Genomic DNA, 16,030 nt, shown 5'->3' on the forward strand with positions numbered 1-16,030 from the left:
GTTCTGTTAGACGAAAGCATGAAGTTTCATGGGGTGTACTTGTGGGATTTTAGTATAACCCTTCCCAGTGGGTAAGAAGGGACTTACCTCGAGGGACTCTGTGTTTGTACGTTTCTTCATGACTTCAACTATTCTGCACCTCTGCAACAAAGTGGCTCACAGAGGCTCATGTACAGCAGAGTCAGCTTTCTATGGTTGTTTGTGTTGTTTAAAAATCAACAGAGGTCTTAATGCATTGCTCAACAATTTTATTTCTAAGGAACCAGTGATGAATGAACCACAGCTAAACATCGTTGCTGGCCCAATCATTCAGTCATTGAACTTAACATTTTATCTGCCCCTTGAGTCTTCCAGGCACTCTTCTAAGTGCTTGGTGATGCTTTAATGAAAACAGAAAAAACAAACAAACAAACAAAGAAAAAAATACAAAAACAAACAAACAAAAAACAGACCAGAAGACATCCTGCCATTGTGGAGTTTACATTCTAGTATGGGGAAGAAGGAACAAGGGAAACATAAACATCGCAAGTTATGAGGGTGACAGAAGATGAAAGAGGCTATGGAGCAATACAGATTGTACAGACAGCATAACGGGGCTCAAAACTGAAGTCAAATTGTAACTTTAAATCATGCCTTTAACATGCTGTCCCCGCTGTCTTTTCAGTTAAACGCTTTGGCTCCGACGTTCCCTTTTGGGTTGTCCCAGGCCTCCGTCATCCTGGAATCTGCTGCTCCTAATGAGAGACATAAAATTCAAATTTAATGGCAGTGTTCATTTTAACTAAGAACTCCTTTCCTTCAGTGACTAGCAAGCTAATTTAGCATGCTTTTTAATTGATAAGTTATTTCCCTAAGCTGGGTTCATGGTCCAATTGAACTAGCCAGTATCTCAATTAGATTTGCCAGGAAAGTCATATATAAAATACTGTTTAGGCTTACTAAGCTAACCTTTTCAGTTAAACCAACCCCTTTACTGCTCATAAAGGAAAGATAAACAGATTAAAATGCTTTGTCATTACAATTTTTGCACTGGGGTGATAGAAACCGCTCTCCAATTACAGCAGAACTGAATGTTCTCCACCATGACCACATTGACGATATCGTCTACTTGAGGTATGTATCCATCAGGGATTTTCACAGACTCCAAGGTGAAAAAAGTAGTATGATCTATCATCCCATTTCTTCCATGTACGCTAGTAATGCGGACCTGTGAGTATAAATAATGGAAATGATTATGAAAAAGTCTGATAATCACTGTAACCTGCTGTGCACCTCCTCCATTCTGGGTCCTGCATGAGTGCAGGTGACTTTGATGCAAATCAATGATTCCCAACCTGGTTGGCTCATTGCTAACACCAGGGGTACTTTGTAAGAATATCCATGTCCATGCTCCACCTCAGACCAATTAAATCAGATTTTCCAGGGATGAGACGGGGTCTCTGATGAGAAATCCTGCTCTAAATACTACCAAAATATGTCCATTACCCTCTATTGCCCTGAATTGCCTGCTCATATTCAGACTCCAATAACCAAATCGCTCTCAGCATTTACTGGTAAGCTCAAGTCCCACAACATACTCCGTTCATTTTTTCCCTACAATTTTTCTGGCACAAAGATTGTTTTTCTTCCTCCTGTTGTTGGAAGATTCTAATAACATTTGGGTATCAAGTAAAATGCACAATTTAGAACTTGATCATGTGCTTGGCCCACATAATTTTCTAATTATTTCCTTCGGGAAGTCCTGCCTTTTCAATAAGAAAAGTGGCTCCTTCGTTGGCAAAGAATGTATTTCTTCATATTTTCTGGAAATCCCATTACACCCAACAGAATCCTGGGCACAAAAATTACCACCAAAGGAAGTGTTATCAGAAACTGATGACGGGAGGAACCGGAAAGAAATTACCTCTTCCACATGAATACAACGGGTGGGCTTCACAGAGCTTGCCTTGATGTTTGAGATGCCTGGCTCAGCGGCATATTCAACTTCTAACAAGTCACCCTTATAAGGCACAAAATCTAAAACAGTCATGGAGAAATATGAGTGTCATGATCTCTTAACTAGGTCACATTTAATTTCACACGTTATTTGATAGTGTACTACTTTAAAGTCAGTTTTGCTAGAACTAAAGTCCATTTTGCACATATTTAAACAGATACACTGTAAATCTCTAAGTCTGAAAAGATGTTATAAGTCTTAGGCATTGATTTCCTCTACTGATTAACAAAGTCAAATGAAGGAAAGTGTGAACTATGCATCACAGTTAATCTAAGGGAGCAGCACAGGATTTACTAAACAAACAAGTTGTTCCTGTTCACAACTCCTTAGTGAGAGGCAGTCAAAAGTATATGTAAGAGCACAAATTTAAACCTGGCTACGTGGCTTCAAATCTTGACACTGCCACTCACTCAGTTGGCAACCTTAGCCAAGGTGCTTAATCTGTGTGCCTCATTTTCTTCATCTATAAAATGAGAAGCACGATAAGTAACCTTCATGATACACAGCTGCTGTGAGAATTAGTTGATATGTGCGATACACACAGAATCATCGCTGGCGCATAGTAACCACCAAATAACTGTTGATTGGTAGTAGTGGTTGCAGTACCACTAGGAAATATTACTTTCAGAATCAATGAATTTCCCCTGATGTTGGGTTCAGGTGATGAACTCTTAAGTCTGTGCCTTACGGGTTATAGTTAATACCACAGAGTTTCAAACAGAAGTTTACAGTAAGTTAAAAGTGAGTCACAGGATAACAAAGGTACATGAAAGAATGTGGAGCAAATGAAATCCCAACTGCAACTGAGACAGTAAATTGCCACAATGACTCCAGAAAACTAGCAATATCAACAAAGTGAAACATTTCTTCACCTTAGGATCCAGCATTGTAGTATGACACAAGACACCATGTTAGACCTCTTCTCTCTCTCTCTCCTCTCTCTGTATCTGATAATTTACATACATTTATTTTGTGTGGGTGTACCATATATCTATGGGCCAATAACTCCAAAATGTTTATGCCTCCAGCTCTAACCAACCTCAGGATCAATTATCCTTCTGCTTACGCCAATCTAACATGTGTAAAGCTGAGTTGTTGGTATTCTCCGTATTCACCAACTTGTGTCTGCCTCAGTCGTCTACATCGCAAACTGGCAACTCCACCCTCACCACTGCTCAAACAAGAAACTTTGGAGGTACCTTGGACTCATCTTTCCTCCACATCAAAGATCTAATCCATTACCTCCTGGGTTCTTCTCTAACTTCAAAATATATCCAGAGTCAACTCAATCCTCAGGTCCTCCACTTCTCCACTTCCATTCACATCTCCATCACCTCTCACCAGGAATATAACAATGGTTCCTGACTGATTTCCTGACTCCACCCTCTCCCTCATAGTCTCTTCTCGACAAAGCAGACAGAGTCAACATCTTAAAACAAAATTCAGGTCAGAGTCCTGCTTTTGCCCCCAAGAAAACAAACGAGCCAGCTGCCTGTGGAAACGGAGCTAATCTCCCCTTTTATACCCAAGCTATACAACTGTTGCAAAGGACAAAAATAGCAAAAAAAAAAAAAAAAAAGTGTATCTTTGGTTATAAGCGAAATATTAGAACATATCTGCTGATTACAAAGAGAATTCAACACACACACACACACACACACACAGCCACAAAAGCACTATCTCCAATCCTAACTTTGAAGCATTTGAAGTGTATTCTTGTAAAATTTGGTACTCCACCCTGTCACAGAAACTTCTCAAGTAACCAACTATAGAAATGATCCCTGCAAGTATAGTCTCTGAAGGGTATTAAAAATAGTGTCTCTGGGTACTTGTAGGATTGTTTCCATGATTAGAAATTAAATTCTTATGTGAATGAAAAATATATCCAGGCATTACTGAGGGCATTGAACAAATGAACACACAATAGATGACAGCAGACATTTTAAAATACTGCCTATTTGCCCCTATATTGTACATAATTTTAATTGGAAAGGTCTACCTCGAATATTGAAGAGCCATTGACTGAAGCCAAGTACACTGTTAAATTTGTTCTAGGACTAAAATCCTCTCAAAAAGTTAAGAATTACATCATATAGCACAAAACGCAAATCATACCTTCAGAAACAGTGTTCATAGGGAAATAAATGCTGTTACTAATATAAATAGTATCTTCACTTATAGAAGTAACACATCCAATTAAAACTCTGGTTCCTGAGTCTGAGGGTCCAGCACCGTAAAGACGGTGAGGCACAACATCCACCTGTAAGATTTAGGAAAGAGTTACTTCAAAAATAATACAAATTTAAACACGGGAACTTACATGGTTAAAACACTGGTATTCCAAAATATTTTCAACAGCCATCCTAAACACTGGTGAATATAGTTCATGTGGTAAATGGACCATAGACTTGAGATGATGGTAAAAATCATGTGTGTGCTTCAAGAATTGTGAAATGTATCCCAAAACATTAATTGCCTACCTGAGTTTAATGCTCTTGTACCATTAGATTCCAAGATTAAAAAAATACCGTCCTTCGCCTGCAGAAATTCACAATGAAATGACGGTAAAGTGGAAAGGTATGTAGTCATAAGCAGGTTGCGATGAAGGATATAAAACTAGTTCCAAATGGTTTCTGTGAATTATCTAGAGGGAGAACATTTCAGACAGGGAGAAAATAGGGGCATTGCTTGGGGGAAGTCAGATTTGTGCTGGGTTGTGAAAGAAGACAGAGGTGTAACCTTGTAAACAGGGGTAGAGGAGCAGGGAGGCGGAGAGAAAAAACAAGTTAGGAGCCTAGGGAGCAAAACCCTAACATTCGAGATCCAGGCCTAGGAGACAGAAGCACAAGATAAAGTTGGAACAATACCCTCAACTGGGAGAGGTTCGAAAAACCAAGCCAAATTAGGGCTTTACTTTATCTACAATAGAGAGGCATACAAACCTTTTTCCTTATTGAAAGTGTAATAGTCCTTATTTTATAATCCTTAAAACTTACCGAAATAATGCAAGTTCATTGTACTAAAAATAGGAAAAAAAAAAAACAGATATGTAGACAGCAAAAGGCGGTTACCCCATAATCCATATTCCATTACCAAGAGACCACCAGGGACTACATTTTGGCAGTAACACTCATCCTGATGTTTTTGTCTGTGCACAAATATATATATACATATGTAAATGCCTGTTTTAAAAGCAAATTAGCATGGTATTCAGTATTAAAGTATCACATTAAATTAACACAAAGGTTTTTAAATAACAAGAAAGGACAGAAAGAGTCATAGGGAATCCCGATTAATGGATGTGCCGTAATTTATTAACCCAATTCCACGTAATTAGACATTTATTTCACTTGTGTCCTAGCATTTGGACTACTTGCCTGACTGAACTATAGGATAAACTCCTAGGGTTGGAATTTGCTGATCAAAGACTTCTGATGGAAACTTGAGCCACTGAGTTGTAAATAATTTTCCATGGTTTTAAAGATAGCTTAGTTTGCTGCTATTCCCATTTCTTAACTGGTGCCTTTCCAACTGTCAATACCAATCTGATGTTTATTTTCCCCTCACCTACTGTCATGAAGGAATGAGGCACCAGTCTCCTGCCCACGTATCTATCCCCACTTTCGACAGTATCCAAGTGGGTGATCCACAGGACCCTTGGACCTCTCTGAGCCTTGACTCCACACCAACTCACAGACATACTGCAGACTAAAGCTTTGCCCATGTTTCATGGCTCCCAACTCTGTTTCTTATGCCTTGCAAATACCACCAACACAACAGCAGGTACAAGCAGATAATGTTGAGGGACAACTGAGTAGCCAGTAGTGAAACAAGACACGGATCCTTCTCTCAGTCCTGAACATGAAAAGCAAACCCAGGCTGACTGTATGTTTAGATATAAATAAATTAATGACTTTCAGAAGAAAAGCTAAGTGAATACTCGTGTAAATTATGTGTTAGAATTAGCCTAAGGATACTTCCTGAACACAGAAGTCACATGGACAAGATGGACATATTTATAGTATGTAAAAATTAAACAGATGGAGGAGGAGGGGAGCAAGATGGAGAAATGGGACTGTCCAGTGATTGTCCTCCTGCAGAAACATCAATGCGAAAAACTATCCTTGTATGAAAATACCCTCACTTGACATAAGGAAACCAGATGAGAGACCATGGTACCCGGTTATAGCATGAAAATCAGAAAAGATGCATTGAAGAGGGTAGTAAGAACAGTTTTACATTACCCATATCACCCCTTCCCCAACCTTCAACAGCACAGCATAGAGAGAGATACCATCCACCCAGAGGAGAGAGACAGTAGCAAGCGTAGGGCATTGCCTGGGAACCCAATATCAGGTCACCACTTGACAGACGCCCATGGTCCCTGACTCTCAGATGGTACTTGTGGACCAAGTCTCTAGACTCACCCTGGCACCAGACAGGAAGCCACAGCCACAGCAAAACAAACTCAATACCTGGCCCACATCTCTGCCAGTGATTCCAGTGGCCTTATGCTCAGAATATTCTACAGCAACAGGGAGTTCTCAGTGAATGCAGGTTTGGATTCCAGTCTCACAAGGGACCAGCCTCCATAGCTAAGGGAATCTCAGCCATTGTAGCATCTGTCGTTGTGTCCCTGGGAATAGGCAGCCCCCTAGGACTTCAATAGCTGCAGTGTTCACAAACATAAGGACCAAAAGAGACCTATACAGAGTTTCCGGACAGGCTTACTGCTAAAGGATGTCCCCTAAAAGCTAGACTGTAAAGACTGAAATGAATACCTACTTCTTCAGTACACAGACACAAACACATGACCACAAAGATCAAGAACAATAAGGAAATCATGACATCACCAAACTGACAAAACAAGGTGCCAGTGATTGACCCTGGAGAGATAGGAATGTATGAGTTATTTAACAAATAATTCAAAATATCTATTTTCCACATGCTATGTGAACCTTGAAAACAATTACAGAGAAATGATTCAGAATGTATCAGAGTAATTTGAAAGAAAGATTGAAAGAATTTTAAAAAAACCAAGCAAATCCTGAAATCGAAAAATACAATGAAGGAAGTACACAATAGAGAACATCCAAAGAACAATTGATCGAGCAAAATAAAGAATCTGGAAACTTGGAGACAGCTTCATTGAAAATATACAGTCAGAGGAGACAAAATTAAAAGGAATGACACGGAAAGAAAAAAAACTTACTGGATTTCTGGGACAATATCAGAAGAGCAATAGTATGAGTCATTCACATTCAAGCGGGAGGAGTAAAAAGATCATTTAAAAAATAATAATGGAGAGCCATCCAATCTCAAATAATAATGGGGAGCCATCCAAACTCAGAGAAAGTTACAAACATCTAGGTACTGGATGACCAAAGTTCTGCATTCAGATACAATCCAAATAAGATTACCCCATGACATGTTAAAATCAAACTGTCAAAGATGAAAAATAAAGAATCCCGAGAGCAGCAAGAGGAACGAAGCAAATCATATATAAGGCTCTTCCAATATGCCTACCAGAAGACTTCTCAGCAGAAGCATAAAAGGCCAGAAAGAGTGGGATAGTCTATTTTAGGAACGCAAGGAAAAAAATCTCTAACCAAGAATAATGTACCCAGAAGTGAAGGGGAGATAAAGACTTTTACAGAGAAATCACAGCTGAGAAACTTCCTCACCACCACAACTGTCTTACAAGAAATGCTAGGGAGAATTCTTCCAACTGGCATAAGGGACGCTAATGAGTAATGCAAAAACATCTGAAGGTATAAAACTCACCAGTAAACGTAACTACACAAATTCAGAATATTCTAATAAGGTAATGGTGGTTTCCAGATCACTTATATCTTTCATGTAAAGGTTAAAGAACTGAACTAGTAAAAATAAAATAAGTACAATAATTAATTAAGGGATATAAAATATAAAAAATTGTAAAGTGTAAAACAGAAAACTCAAAATCCGGGGGTGGAGTTAAATGGCAGAGTGTTTTTATTTTGTGATCAAAGTTATGTTATCAATAAAATAAACTGTTGTGATTATGTTTTTGTAAGCCTCATGCTAACCACAAAGAAAAAAATCATGTAATAGACACATTTTAAAATATCAAGTAAACAAAACATACTAATAGAGAAAAATCTCTTATCCATCAAGACAGACAGTAAAAGAGGAAGAAAGGAAGAAATTACCTACAAAATAAGTAGAAAAAAATTGTCTAAATGACAACAGTAAATCCTTACCTATCAATAATTACCTTGATAGAAATGGATGACATTCTCCAACTAAAATGCACAGAGTAGCTGAATAAATTTAAAAAGCAACAGCAGCAACAACCAAACCTATGAGAGACACACTTCTCCTTAAAAGACATTTGTAAACTGAAAATGAAGGCATGAAAAAAGATATTCTTCCATGTAAAGGGAAACCAAAACAGCGCAGGAGGTGCTAAACTGATTTCAAATAAAATAGGCTTTAAATCACAAACTGTAAAAAGAGACCAAGACCATTATATAATGATGAAGGGGTCAATTCACCAAGAGGATATAATGATTTTCAAAAATATGCACCCAACATAGCAGCACCTAAATATATGAAGCAAATATTAAGGTCTAAATGGTGAGATAGAGTGCAATGCAATAATAGTAGGGGACTTCAATATCCAACTTGCAACAATGAATAGATTGTCCAGACAGAACATTGACTCCACAAAAAGTGAGATTTATCTGCACTCCGGAGCAAATGAACCTAACAGTCATTTACAGAATATTCCATCCAAATACTGCAAAACACATATTCTTTCCAACTGCATATGGAACATTCTGGAGGATAGATTATGGGGCAGGCCACAAAACAGGTACTAGCAAATTAACGGAGTTTGAAATAACATCAAATCACTTCTCTAACCACAATGGTAAAACACTAGGAATCAGTAAAAGAAGGAACTTTGGAAACTTTAAAAGTGGATGGAAATTAAACAACATGCTCCTAAATAACCAATGGGTCAATGAGGAAATTTAAAGAAAAGTGTAAAACATTTCTTGAGATAAAGCAAAATGAAGGCACAACACATGAAAACCCATGAAATATAGCAGAAGCAATTCTAAAAGTGAAGTTTACATCAATAAAGCCTACCTCAGAAGAAAAGATACATCTTAAATAAACAACCTCACACTGCACCTTGAGGAACAAGAAAAAAATATAATCCAAAAGTAGTAGGACATAAATCATAAAGGTCACAGCAGAAATAAATGAAATAGACATGAGAAGAACAATACAAATATCAATGAAACTATGAGTTGGTTTCTTGAAGAGGTAAAGCAAATCAACAAAACTTTAGCTAGACTAAGGAAAAAAGAGAGAAGATTCAAATAAATAAAATCAAAGATGAAAAAGGAGACAGTACAACTGACATCACCAAAACAAAAAGTATCATAAGGAAGATTATGAACAATCATCTGTCTACAAATAGGACAAGTTAGAAGAAATGGATACATTCCTGGACACATACAACCTGCCGAGATGTAATGGTGAATAAATAGAAAATCTGAACAGATCATTAATGAGTAAGGAAAGTGATTCAGTAATAAAAAATCCCCCATCAGTGAAGAGTCTAAGACAGAATTACTTCCCTTCTTAATATACCAAATTTATAAATAAAGAAGAATTAATAGCTCTACTTTTAAAACTATTCCAAAAACAAAAACAAAACAAGAAAGGAATACTACCAAATGCATTCTATCACACCTGCATTACCCTGGTAGAAAACCCAGGCAAGGAAACAGAAAGAAGAGAAAACCAAAGAAAACTACATGCCAAAATTCCTGATGAACACAGCTACAAAAACCTTTAAGAAAGTATTAGTAAACCAAATTCCACAGCACATTAAAAACATCATTCATCATGTTCTAGAGGGATTCATCCCTGGGATGCAAGGAAGTTTCAACATACACAAATCAATAAATGTGCTATATCACATGAACAGAATGAAGCACAAAAGCCATAGGATCATTCCAATTTAAGCAGGAAAAGCATTTGACCGAATTCCACAACCCTTCGTGATAAAAACTCCACAAACTTGATATAGGAGGAGTGCACCTCAACACAATAAAGGTCATATATGGTAAACCCACAGGTAACATAATACTGAATAGGGAAATGTTGCAGGCTTTTCCTCTAAGACCTAAAGCAAGACAGAAATGTCCACTTTTGCCCATTCTATCACACATAGTTCTGGAAGTACTAGCCAGAGAAATTAGGCAAGAAGAAACAAAAGGCATCTAAATTTAAAAGGAAGAATTTAGATTGGCCCTGTTTGCAGATGGGAAGCTCTTACATATAAATAACCCTGAAGACACCACCGAAAAGCTACTAGGTCTAATAAACAAATTCAGGAAAGTGGCACAACACACAAATAACATGCAAGAATCAGTAGCATTTCTATACACCAATAGGGAACTATCTGAGAAAGATATCAAGAAACAATCCCATTTACAACACCTTCAAAAAAATTAAAATAGGAATAAATTTAACCAAGGAGGTGAAGGATTGCAACACTGAAAACTATAAACCATTGACAAAGGAAATTGAAGGAGGCAGGAATGAATGGAAATACATCATGTGTTAATGGACAGGAAGAATAAATATTGTTAAAATGTCTGTATCTTAAAGAAATCTACAGATTCAATGCAACTGCTATGAAAATACCAATGACATTCTTCTTGGAAATAGAAGAAACACTCCTAAAATTTGTATGGAACCACAAAAGATTCCAGATGGCCGAAGCAGTCTGAAACACAAAGAACAAAACTGGAGGCATCACACTACTTGATGTCAAAACATATGACAAAGCTATAGTAAGCATAATAGCATAGTACCAGTATAAAAACAGATACATCAACGAGTGGAGCAGAATACACAGACTGGAATGAAATTCGTGCATATACAGTCAACTGATTTTCGACAAAAGGCCCGAGAACACACAATGTTGAGAAAGTACAGTCTCTTCAATTAATGATGTTGAAAATAACTGAATATTCATCTGAGAAAAATGAATTTCCACCCTTATCTCTCAGCATGTACATAAATCAACTCAAAATGACTTAAAGCTTTAAAAGGAAGACACAAACCTATGAAACTACAAGAATGAGACATAGGGGGAAAGCTCCATGACACTGTTCTGGGCAATGATATTTCAAAAATAGGACCTCAAAAGCAAAGGCAACAAAAGAAAAAACAGACCAATGGGAGGTTACATCGAACTAAAAAGCTTTGATACCACAAAGGAAACCATCAAAGAGTGGAGAGATAATCTATAGGACAGGAGAAAACATTGGCAATCTATACATCTAGTAAGGGGTCAGTTTCCAAAATGTATGAGTAACTCCAACGACTCATAGCACGAAAACAAATAATCCTATTAAAAATGAGCAAATGACCTGAATAGCCATATCTCAAAAGGAGACATACAAATGGCCAACAGGCATATGAAAAAACGCTCACCTTCTTTAACATTGGGATAATGCAAATCAAAACCATAGAGGTAGCACCTCACGCATGTTAAAATGGCTAACATTAAAAAGAAAAGTGATAACAAGTAGTGGCAAGGATGTGAAGACATTGGAACGTTTATGCACGGTTGGTGGGATGTAAGTTGTTACAGCCATTATGGAAAACAGTATGGAGGTTCCCCAAAATTTTAACAATGGAACTATCACACTATCCATGAATCCCACTACTGAGCATGTATTCAAAGAGAGTGTCATCAATATGTCAAAGAGATGTCATCACTTCCATGCTTATTGCAGCCCTATTCACAATAGCCAAGAAACGAAAGCAATCTAAGTGTCCATCTACGGATGAGTGGATAAAGGAAATGTGGTATAAATACACAATGGAATACTATTCAGCCATAAAACACAACTAAACCTTGCCATTTGGGACAACATCGATGAACCTGAAGAATGATATTTAAGTGAAATACACCAGTCACACAAAGACAAATACTGCATAGTCACATTAAATTGAGGATTATAAAGAAGTTGCTCTTATAGCAGTGTAGAGTAGAATGGTGGTTGCTAGATGCTTGGGTTGTTAGGGTTGATGGAGGAATAAGGAGATGTTGGTGAAAGGACATATCATTACAGTTATATAGAAGGAAACTTTTTTTTTAATCTAAATCAACTTTCCAATTTATTAAAAATTGAAGGAACCTTTTTTAACTGCTCATAATGGGCAAATATATACAAACAGAAACTGGATAAGTGATTGCCTGGGACTGGATGTTACGGGGGAGGGGACAGTTGGGGGAGCATGAAGGAATGGAAAAAGACTACGAACGGTTATAGAGTTTCCTTTTTGAGTGATGAAAATGTTCTAAGATTGTTTGTGGTGATGGTTGCCTAACTCTGTGACCAAATTAAAACTACTGTATTGTACCCTTTAAATGAGTGAATTGCATGGTCTCGTGACTTATATCTCAATAAATGCTGTAAAAGAATGAAAGACTTAAAGCAAAGGAAAAAGATGGTATCGGACGAAATACTACAAGGGCTTCTAATACAAACTTTCCTGTTAAAAATCTAATTTTCCTACCACAGAGATAGCCGTAAATATCCCTAATGTATAAGTAGGTCCAAGAAAGGAAACTTGCTGTAATCTCATTAAGATCCTTAATAATTCCAAATGAGCAATGTGACTGCTTTTCCCTTCTCACATTTGCAAAGATTTCAGATTGATAGTATTGTTGTCCTTGCCTATATGGGCAGATGGGCAGTCTCACCACCTATTGCTGAGAGAATCAGTTAGTAGAGTAGAGCTAAAGAATAATTTCATAATAGCCACTGAATGGGTAAATATCTGGACTCAGGTGCTGTTCTCAGGACTCCGTAAATCTGCCAAATATTATTGAATTGTACCCTTAAGAGAGTTCTGTGGTTTGTGAACTATACCTCCATGAAGCTCTTTTTAAAATGTTTACAAGGCACGTGGTTTCACATAGTAATTCCACTGCTATGGATGCATAGCACAGAAAACGTTTTTTTACCTGATAAGGGAAGTTGCAGGATTATATAGAGTTCAATAATTATTATTGTTACCCATATTGTTTAAAGATTAGAAGAATAGATAAGTAACTTTTATGTTTTAAAGCAGAAATCACTACAAATATTAGAACAGAAGAACCTACAGCTTCAGAGGGGCGGGGCTTCAAACTGCAGTTGACATCCACTCTATGGATCACAGCAGAGATGTTGGATTAACGCAATAGAAAGATGGAGAAAGAAAACCCATTGGGATAAGACACAATTCCCAAACTCATGCACATCTCACCTTGATTGCTCTCAATCCACAAAGTGTTTCATCTTCTTCCACAACCACATTAACTTTCTGTCCAACTTCTAGAGGCACGTCACCAGTCACAACATCACTACTGAAGTAGATTGACGCATCAATCATGCCATGATCACCACAGAAACTTGTGACAACTCCCTGCACAGTTGTCAACTCAGTGTCACCTACAAGATAAAGAAACAAAAGTCACATTATTAACCTCAAATACAAACACCTACTACAAATAAGTCTTACACTCACCATCTGCATTAACCTGGGCAGAGAAGTTTTTTAACGTCTCTGATCTTGTTTTCATCTGTCAATCCACAACAATCAAAATTGCGCCTAATAGGGTTGTTGTAGTTTTCTTTTCTTAATTTAAAAAATTTCTAGGCCGGGCGCGGTGGCTCAAGCCTGTAATCCCAGCACTTTGGGAGGCCGAGACGGTCGGATCACGAGGTCAGGAGATCGAGACCATCCTGGCTAACACGGTGAAACCCCGTCTCTACTAAAAAATACAAAAATCTAGCCAGGCGAGGTGGCGGGTGCCTGTAGTCCCAGCTACGCGGGAGGCTGAGGCAGGAGAATGGTGTAAACCCGGGAGGCGGAGCTTGCAGTGAGCTGAGATCTGGCCGCGGCACTCCAGCCCGGGCGACAAAGCGAGACTCCGTCTCAAAAAAAAAAAAAAAAAAAATTTCTAGCTGGGCGCGGTGGCTCAAGCCTGTAATCCCAGCACTTTGGGAGGCCGGGACGGGCGGATCACGAGGTCAGGAGATTGAGACCATCCTGGCTAACCCGGTGAAACCCCGTCTCTACTAAAAAATACAAAAACCAGCCGGTCGAGGTGGCAGGTGCCTGTAGTCCCAGCTCCTCGGGAGGCTGAGGCAGGAGAATGGCGTGAAACCAGGAGGCGGAGCTTGCAGTGAGCTGAGATCCGGCCACTGCACTCCAGCCTAGGCGACAGAGCCAGACTCCGTCTCAAAAAAAAAAAAAAAAATTCTAACATTTTAAATTTTAAATTTTAAATTAATTTTTAATTTTTTCAGCAGAGTCTGGCTCTGTCACCCAGGCTGGAGTGCAGTGGCGCGATCTCGGCTCTCAGCAACCTGGGCCTCCTAGGTTCAAGTGGTTCTCATGTCTCAGCCTCCCAAGTAGCTGGGACTACAGGTGCGTGCCACCACACTGGGCTAATTTTTGTGTTTTAGTAGAGACAGGATTTTGCCATGTTATCTCAGGCTGGTCTCAAACTCCTGGACTCAAGTGATTCACCAGCCTGGAACTCCCAAGGAGCTGGGAATAGAAGCATGAACCACCCCGCCCGCCTTGCATTAACTGACACGTGCACATCAACTGTTGAGAGCTGTGACGTGCCTTGCACAAGAGAGTGTAAATGTTACCTGTTATCACCATATATACATACGAGAGTCTTTAAGCTTCTGTTCCTATTATATCCTTCATCATTATCACCAACATAATGAGTAGCATCTTGTATAGATACTTAACCATCTCAGCAGACAAAGCACTAAAAGGTATCTGGAGATTGATGGCCAGCCTAAAACGGCATCCAAAAGGTCTCCTTCTCCTTCTTCTTCTTCTTCTCCTCCTCCTCCTCCCTTTTCTTTCTCTTTCTTTCTTTTCTTTCTATCTCTCTCTCTCTCTCTTTCTTTCTTCTCTCTCTCTTTCTTTCTTTTTTTTATTCTACACAAGCCTAGCTGACTAGCAATATTTAGGGATCTGACCTCAGCAGCCCGCCCGCACAATGGGTTCTCTGCTCTCCTACAGGATCAGATATGTATGAGGCACCCACTTGGCTTCAAATTAAATTTCCGCTTGGGATATAAGCCTAAATTCACTCGCAATTAGGGAGTTTCTCGCCTACTGGAAATATAAACAGGCATGTGCTGCACAACCACGTTGGGGGAAACCACAGGCTGTATTGTCTCCAAGGTGGTCTCTGACAGCGCCTTCCCACTTTAGATGGACAGGAGACTTTGGGAGTTGGTTCTCAGGGACTTGTTGGGGACACAGGACGCCTACCCATGCACGCACAGAAGATGGAGCCGCCGTCACGTGCTGTACCCGCCAGAGCCACCGGATCCTCATACGGGGGTGAGGAGAGACCCTATTGGGAGGCTTCTGGGGTGGGGGACAAGGGAACACACAGAGGAATACCTTCTGGGAGCTCCTGCTGCTGTGGGCCCTGCTGCTGTGGACCCTGCTCCTGTGGGTCCTGCTGCTGTGGACCTTGCTCCTGTGGGTCCTGCTGCTGTGGACCCTGCTCCTGTGGGTCCTGCTGCTGTGGACCCTGCTGCTGTGGGCCCTGCTGCTGTGGTCGCTGCTGCTCTGTGGGGTCAGCTGTACTCCCGAAAAAGGCCAAAGCACTTCTCATATGCCTGAGCATCCTCCCCGTTGTCACCACCGGCCTGGGCACCACTTGTGACAGATGAAGCACGAGGTCTCCTCAGTAAGGGAATCCCTCAGGTAACGGCGTCTCCTCAGGGACTCGCCTCCTGCTTCTCCTCCTCAGCCTCTGTGGGATGAGACCCAGCCGTTAGTGAGCCCCCCTCAGGAAAGCCAGGGAAACCACAGCCACCCGAGGAGCTGGCAGGTGCCTCTGGCTCCTCCCTCTGCGCATGCGCCCCTCAGGGTCTGCCTCTACCACTGTCCAGCCAATGGGCATGCAGTGGGTGGGCGGGCAGGTCCTGT

The 16,030-nt window shown here is 39.7% G+C and overlaps 1 protein-coding gene and 1 pseudogene across 1 annotated transcript; both read right to left on the bottom strand.

Moving 5' to 3' along the window:
* Positions 1 to 231: 231 nt before the first annotated feature.
* On the bottom strand, positions 232 to 15,921 carry LOC117078146 (cancer/testis antigen 55-like). The gene is made up of 6 exons (XM_033201635.1): positions 15,629 to 15,921; positions 13,325 to 13,509; positions 4,112 to 4,256; positions 1,904 to 2,016; positions 1,020 to 1,207; positions 232 to 734 (listed from the first exon to the last, which is right to left on the bottom strand). Exons 1-6 carry the CDS (start codon positions 15,723 to 15,725, stop codon positions 665 to 667), a joined length of 798 nt encoding a protein of 265 aa, XP_033057526.1. The 5' UTR covers positions 15,726 to 15,921; the 3' UTR covers positions 232 to 664.
* On the bottom strand, positions 3,709 to 3,793 carry LOC117078713 (annotated as a pseudogene).
* Positions 15,922 to 16,030: the final 109 nt, after the last annotated feature.

This window comes from Trachypithecus francoisi, unplaced genomic scaffold, assembly GCF_009764315.1.
Source record: "Trachypithecus francoisi isolate TF-2019V2 unplaced genomic scaffold, Tfra_2.0 Lachesis_group6, whole genome shotgun sequence".
NCBI classification, from domain to species: domain Eukaryota; kingdom Metazoa; phylum Chordata; class Mammalia; order Primates; family Cercopithecidae; genus Trachypithecus; species Trachypithecus francoisi.

What these genes read in the sequence shown, in the direction of transcription:
- LOC117078146 (XM_033201635.1), bottom strand. Translation starts at nt 15,725, where the DNA reads ATGCTCAGGCATATGAGAAGTGCTTTGGCCTTTTTCGGGAGTACAGCT. An exon ending in GTGGATTGAGAGCAATCAAG is followed by an intron (nt 4,257 to 13,324) that starts GTGAGATGTGCA and finishes TAAATCTTACAG; the next exon opens with GTGGATGTTGTGCCTCACCG. An exon ending in GTTGTATTCATGTGGAAGAG is followed by an intron (nt 1,208 to 1,903) that starts GTAATTTCTTTC and finishes TTATACTCACAG; the next exon opens with GTCCGCATTACTAGCGTACA.